Source organism: Octopus sinensis, linkage group LG22 (genome assembly GCF_006345805.1).
Source record: "Octopus sinensis linkage group LG22, ASM634580v1, whole genome shotgun sequence".
Lineage (NCBI taxonomy): Eukaryota > Metazoa > Mollusca > Cephalopoda > Octopoda > Octopodidae > Octopus > Octopus sinensis.
This window is the reverse complement of record NC_043018.1, coordinates 22,570,816-22,578,315: the sequence shown is the minus strand read 5'-3', so window position 1 is coordinate 22,578,315 and position 7,500 is coordinate 22,570,816. Positions and strand designations below refer to the sequence as shown.

At 39.3% G+C, this 7,500-nt stretch overlaps 1 protein-coding gene across 1 annotated transcript in view; it reads left to right on the top strand.

Moving 5' to 3' along the window:
- The window catches only part of LOC115223125 (myoglobin-like), a 34,331-nt gene that overhangs the window by 21,991 nt on the left and 4,840 nt on the right, over positions 1–7,500 (top strand). Inside the window, exons 7-8 of the mRNA XM_029793537.2 lie at positions 1,546–1,663; positions 7,087–7,138. Of these exons, the coding sequence (XP_029649397.2) occupies positions 1,546–1,663; positions 7,087–7,138 (170 nt within the window). The remainder of the gene's footprint in view (positions 1–1,545; positions 1,664–7,086; positions 7,139–7,500) is intronic.

The window sequence follows — 7,500 nt, the reverse complement described above, 5'->3', positions numbered from 1 at the left end:
GGATGGACAATGGTCAAAAAGAGACATAAAATGAAAGGTATGCCTCTCGCACTCACAAAAAAGACCACCAAAGTCAACCAAAAAACCCGCATCCATAGCATACACACACACAAACCACAAACGTCCTATTCAGTTACCGCAAGCAGAGAAACCATCAAAAACTAAGACAACCAAAAACCCGCACTCATGCCAAACGTACAGAAAACACAATCATCCTACTCATTTTTCCCAAACAAAGCCACATGTAAGCCATTCACACAAGACATATCACTGCCAGCAACGCCGGGGACAAATAATACACCCAAGTTAAACATACATACAGAAAGTCACGTGTTGCCTCATAATTAGCACCTCCACAGCCGAACAGCAGCGAATTCAAAAGACAATGCAATGTTCTTCTTCATCAGTTATTACACGCCATTTGATCATTTGTTGCCTCAACCCATTTTGTTAGACCTGTACTGTGAATGAAGAGTGTATGCCTTGCTACATGTGTAAATGACATGGTTAAATGTGAATACCAGTGATCCTGAAAGAACATCAAAAGATAGTGTGACATTCTTGAACACTGGAGTCGATGTAATCGATTAATCCTCTCCCTGTAATTGCCGGCCTTGTGCCAAAATTTTAAATCAATATTTAAATTTTTTTTCATCTTTGAAGATGAATGGAGTAAGCGGTGCAAGAGCACACTCGAAAACTAAAAGTTACAGTTGTAGTTCTAAGTTAAGGCATATCCGTTTCTTTATTACCCACAATGGGCTACACATAGAGGGGACAAACAAGGACAGACAAACGGATTAAGTCGATTACATCGACCCCAGTGCGTAACTGGTACTTAATTTATCAACCCCGAAAGGATGAAAGGCAAAGTGGACCTGGGTATATCCACTTCTAACTTTGTCATAAAGTCGTGCATTGTTGGAGAGATTAGTCGATTAAATCAATCCCAGTATTTAGTTGGCAATTATTTTATCGACCAAAGAAAAGTGGAGAACAAGGTCGACATCATCTTCAATTGAATTTCCCAATGGTTTTTCCCAATCAACAACTATCTCACTGGTACTATACTGATTTCAAACATGGGTGCAGCACTCAAATTTGATGGTTGGATTATAGCTGCTCATATCAACTTCTATTCTTAGTTGGCACTTTTTTTATCGACCCTAAAAGGATGAAGGAAAAGCCGACATCAGCAGGAATTAAACCCAGAACATAAAGATAACTTAAGTAAATACCGAAAAGGATCTTTGTCCGGTAACTCTATCAATTCTTCCAGTCCATCACCTCATCGTTTATACCATATTGCCATCCCAACTCTCGTTTAAATCTCGTCTAGATCTCATCTCCACCATTAGCTTCTGATCTGATAATAAAATTTTCCTGGCAAACAGCCATACCCCTGTCATAAACATAATGCGTTTGTCGTAAACACAATACTTTTAGTACTGTTTTATATTTTCATAAAATATCTAGAATAAATATTTTCATTATTTTACGACTTAAAAGCAAAAGTTTTACTGACGACTATTTATTTTTCTTTAGTCTATTTTGGAAGCTATCCAAGCTGTCTCTGATTCTGACACACCAAGACTCAATCGTTGCTTGCGTGAGATCAACGACGTTATATTAAATATGTTGAAAGTGTTTCGCAGAATGCACGGTATGTGTAAATAATGATTTCTTTTCGATATTTTGAGGCACATAGGCTTCTTACATAAAACATCTGTTGTTGTTGTTATTATTGTTGCTGTTGTTTAGGCTCATGCTCCTTTGTGCTAGACTTAGTCTGGCGCCTTTTGTAAATCAGTCACTTCACTGTTGAGGAATCCCGGAGAGACGATTGGAAAGAAGACTCTCCCGGTGAAGTGGGCTTGGTTGGAGATCCCACTGGATGACTGTCTAAATTCTGCTGTTAAACTAGAAAGCAATGGACATAGACAAACAGGCCAAGGCACATACATGCATGCATACATACATACATACATACATACACAGTGGATGTTGATAGAAAATGGATAGTCTGACCATCCACAGAAAGTCGAAGAGCAAGCATACCACACTGGTCACTCAGTGACAGATACTATGTAGGTGTTACTATGTAATAAATGACAGATGCTATGTAGGTGTTAGACACCTCTCGATCTACCTCTGGGTGACACAGTAACCGCGTTCGTCATCTCGCCTCAGTTCTTGTCTACCTGAAGGTCTGGACTAAGCCAAACGCCGAGCAATTTCACTGGTCCGTCAAGTCAGTGCTCCAGGGCAATGTAGGGCAGCGTGGATCTGTCTCTTCGGGTGCCGAGTTGCAGGTCCACTGACTTTTCTTGGTTAATATTTGTTCCAGTAACATCGTACTCTACTCCTTCATAATAATGCTGATCACCTCCATGTGTTTAATGTCCGGCTCTATTACATATTTCTTTACTACCCACAAGGGGCTAAACACAGAGAGGACAAACAAGGGGCAGACAAACGGATTAAGTCGATTATATCGATCCCAGTGCCTCACTGGTACTTAATTTATCGACCCCGAAAGGATGAAAGGCAAAGTCGACCTCGGTGGAATTTGAACTCAGAACGTAGCGGCAGACGAAATACTGCTAAGCATTTCACCCGGCGTGCTAACGATTCTGCCAGCTCACCGGCTCTATTAAAGGCATGTCTGCATGTGCCGTCGCACCTTTCCCACGTCTTAGTTGATGCAGGATGTCCCTCGAAACCTTTAACTTCCGTGATAGGGGCTTAAGCACTTGCATATAGAGAAAGGGTAGCAGCAGGAAGCTTTCACGGATCGAACGTATGAGCGTGAGCGATTCCGACAACTGGCCCCATATACTCCGACTATCGAGTAAATGTCGCTGTACAGTAGGGCGGTCCAACTTTTGAAGACGGAACCGAAACCAACTGCCAAGTTTTGGCGGTCACTCTTATCGAAAGCTTGCAATTGATCTAAAGTGATCAGAGCGTCGCCTTGATCATTTTCTTTACTCACTCTTTGTATTGCATCGCTTGAGGTGTAGGTTGTTGTGCATAGATCTGTATGGCGCGTATCTATGTGTTATATCTATGTGTTATATCTATATGTTATATCTATGTGTATGGCGCATATCTATGTGTTATATCTATATGTTATATCTATATGTTATATCTATGTGTATGGCGCATATCTATGTGTTATATCTATATGTTATATCTATATGTTATATCTATGTGTATGGCGCATATCTATGTGTTATATCTATATGTTATATCTATATGTTATATCTATGTGTATGGCGCATATCTATGTGTTATATCTATATGTTATATCTATGTGTATGGCGCATATCTATGTGTTATATCTATATGTTATATCTATATGTTATATTTATGTGTATGGCGCATATATATGTGTTATATCTATATGTTATATCTATATGTTATATCTATGTGTATGGCGCATATCTATGTGTTATATCTATATGTTATATCTATATGTTATATTTATGTGTATGGCGCATATCTATTGTTATATCTATATGTTATCTATGTGTATGGCGCAATCTATGTGTTATATCTATATGTTATATCTATGTGTATGGCGCATATCTATGTGTTATATCTATATGTTATATCTTATGTATATTATGTGTATTTATATGGCGCATATCTATGTGTTATATCTATATGTTATATCTATGTGTATGGCGCATATCTATGTGTTATATCTATATGTTATATCTATATGTTATATTTATGTGTATGGCGCATATCTATGTGTTATATCTATATGTTATATCTATGTGTATGGCGCATATCTATGTGTTATATCTATATGTTATATCTATGTGTATGGCGCATATCTATGTGTTATATCTATATGTTATATTTATGTGTATGGCGCATATCTATGTGTTATATCTATATGTTATATCTATGTGTATGGCGCATATCTATGTGTTATATCTATATGTTATATCTATATGTTATATCTATATGTTATATTTATGTGTATGGCGCATATCTATGTGTTATATCTATATGTTATATCTATGTGTATGGCGCATATCTATGTGTTATATCTATATGTTATATCTATGTGTATGGCGCATATCTATGTGTTATATCTATATGTTATATCTATATGTTATATTTATGTGTATGGCGCATATCTATGTGTTATATCTATATGTTATATCTATGTGTATGGCGCATATCTATGTGTTATATCTATATGTTATATCTATGTGTATGGCGCATATCTATGTGTTATATCTATATGTTATATCTATATGTTATATCTATGTGTATGGCGCATATCTATGTGTTATATCTATATGTTATATCTATGTGTTATATCTATGTGTTATATCTATATAGATATGGCGCATATCTATGTGTTACCCATCAAAATATCGATGACAAATGCTAACCTGTCACGAACACATTAGTCAAGATGTTGGTGCTTGTCTTTGACAAGGGGTTCAACGTTTATATCTGCGTTTGGGTGAGTTACGGACCTAAAGATACCAAAATTATTCTCTTTGTTCGGGTCCTTTCTCAGTTGTAACATCACATCTCGTTCTGCAGGAATAGGGATTTTCCTGTCCTGCTGCCAGTTGAAGTGGACATCTGTTGAGATTCCACCGAAAAAGTATGGAATATGAAGATTAAGCTCGCTGGGAAGAACATCCATGCCAATTAGATCATTGAGGCAGTAACGTCTACCCTCATTTGCGACCTGCCACCTACGCCAATATGTCCCGTGGCTCCAACATGGCCGCATTCCAAAGAGTGAAACAAATAAAACATAAAGAGAGAAATACATGCGTGAAAAGAGAGGGAGAGAAAGAGGGGGAAAACAGATGAAGCGGGAGAGAGAGAGAGAGAGTGAGGAGGGAAGGGAGAAAGAGGGAGAGAGGGATAGAGATGGAGAGAGAGGGAGAGAGAGAGAGAGAGAAGGACAGAGAGGGAGAGAGAGGGACTGAGAGGGAGAGAGGGTGAGAGAGAGAGTGAGGAGGGAAGAGAAAGAGAGGGAGAGAGGCATAGAGAGGGAGAGAGAGGGATAGAGAGAGAGGGAGAGAGAGGGAGAGAGAGGGACGGAGAGGGAGAGAGAGGGACGGAGAGGGAGAGAGGGTGAGAGAGAGAGAGAGAGAGGAGTGAGGAGGGAAGGGAGAGAGAGGCATAGAGAGGGATAGAGAGGGATAGAGAGAGAGAGAGGGAGAGAGAGGGAGAGAGAGGGAGAGAGAGGGACGGAGAGGGACAGAGAGGGAGAGAGAGAGAGAGAGAGACAGACAAATGGACAGATGGACACACAGAAAAACGAAGACTTCGAAAAGGAAAAAAAAAAACATTTATAGACAAGGGAAGTAATTCTTTAATCGAGGGAAAGAACTCTGTTGTAACTCTGAATAGCCACTACAGGAATTACCTCCCTTAACCTCCATGTCTTTTATCGCTGCGAAACAGCAGAGCCAAGGAAATGATCCGGTTCTCGGTTTATGGATTACTCTTTTACTCGTTTACTTGTGTCAGTCATTTGACTGCGGCCATGCTGGAGCACCACCTTTATAGTCGAGCAAATCGACCCCAGAGCTTATTCTTCGTAAGCCTAGTACTTATTCTATCGGCGTCTTTTGCCGAACCGCTAGGTTACGGGGACGGAAACACACACACAAACATATACACACATACATATACATATACACATACATACATACATACACACACACACACACACACACACACACACACACACACCACACACACACACACACATATATATATATATATATATATATATATATATATATACATATATACATATACGACGGCTTCTTCTAGTTTCCATCTACTAAAGCCACACATACGGCTTTGGACGGCCCGAGGCCATAATAGAAGACACATTCCCAAGGTGCCGCGCAGTGGTACTGAACCCGGGACCATGTGGTTGGTAAGCAAGCTACTTTATTTCATGAAAGATTCGCCATTAAGGCGTTACATAGAGGGGACATACAAATACAGACAAACATATAGGGTGTAGTAGCTTAAAACGTTGGTGATTACAATAAAATATATATAATATTTACAATATAAAGTTTTAAAAATTTGGTTAGGGCACGGATCCCTGACATCCGGGTAGAACCTTTACTTCTTGATCCGGCCACACTTACCTGGTGCCAGATATACCCACGTCGTGGAAAAGCCATGGTTGCCATTTAAAAACGTGCAAAACTATCAAATTCAAATCATTTATCATTCACTTGTTTTAGTCTTTTACACTGCGGCCAAGCTGGGGCACCGCCTTGAAGAATTTTAGTCGAATGCGTCGACTCCAGTATTTATTCTTTTTAAAAGCTTGGTACTTATTCTATCGGTCTCTTTTGTCGAACCGCTAGTTACGAGTACGTAAACAAACCAACAGCGGTCGCCAAGCGGTGGTGGTGGACACACACACACTCACACACACACGACGGGTTTCTTTCAGCTCACGTCTATCAAAACACCTCACAAGGCTTTGGTCGTCCCGAGGCTATTGTAGAAGACGACACCTGCCCACGGTACCACGCAGTGTGACTGAACTCGGTACCATGTGGTTGGGAAGCAAAATTCTTAACACAAAGTCGGACCTCTTTACTCTTTTACTCTCTTTTACTTGTTTCAGTCATTTGACTGCGGCCATGCTGGGGCACCGCCTTTAATCGAGCAAATCGACCCCAGGACTTATTCTTTGTAAGCCCAGTACTTATTCTATCGGTTTCTTTTGCCGAACCGCTAAGGACGGGGACGTAAACACACCAGCATCGGTTGTCAAGCAATGCTAGGGGGACAAACACAGACACACAAACACACACACGCATATATATATATATACATATATACGACGGGCTTCTTTCAGTTTCCGTCTACCAAATCCACTCACAAGGCTTTGGTCGGCCCGAGGCTATAGTAGAAGAGACTTGCTCAAGGTGCCACGCAGTGGGGCTGAACCCGGAACCATGTGGTTGGTAAACAAGCTACTTACCACACAGCCACTGCTGCGCCTATTTTAAAAAAAAATAATTTCCTTAATGATATTTTTTTGTTTTTGAAATTCAATTTCAGAAAAATTAACAGCTGAAGTATTTTTCAAAAAAATGCGGCCTTTTTTGAATGGGTAAGGAATTGTACTATCTTTTTAAATTTCCTTGCACTCGTTCTATCTATCTGTCTGTCTGTCTGTCTAGGTATGTATGTATGTATGTATGTCTGTGTGTGTGTGTGTGTCTGTCTGTATGTCTGACTGCCTCCCTGCCTGTCAGTTTAATTGCCTGTCTGTCTATCTGTCCGAGTCGATCTATGTATATATGTATTATGTAGTATGATGTATGTATGTATGTATGTATGTATGTATCTATCTGAATACACACACACATATGTATATATATATATATATATATATATTATATTATATATATATATATATAATATATATATATATATATATATATATATATATTTATATGTGTGTGTGTGTGT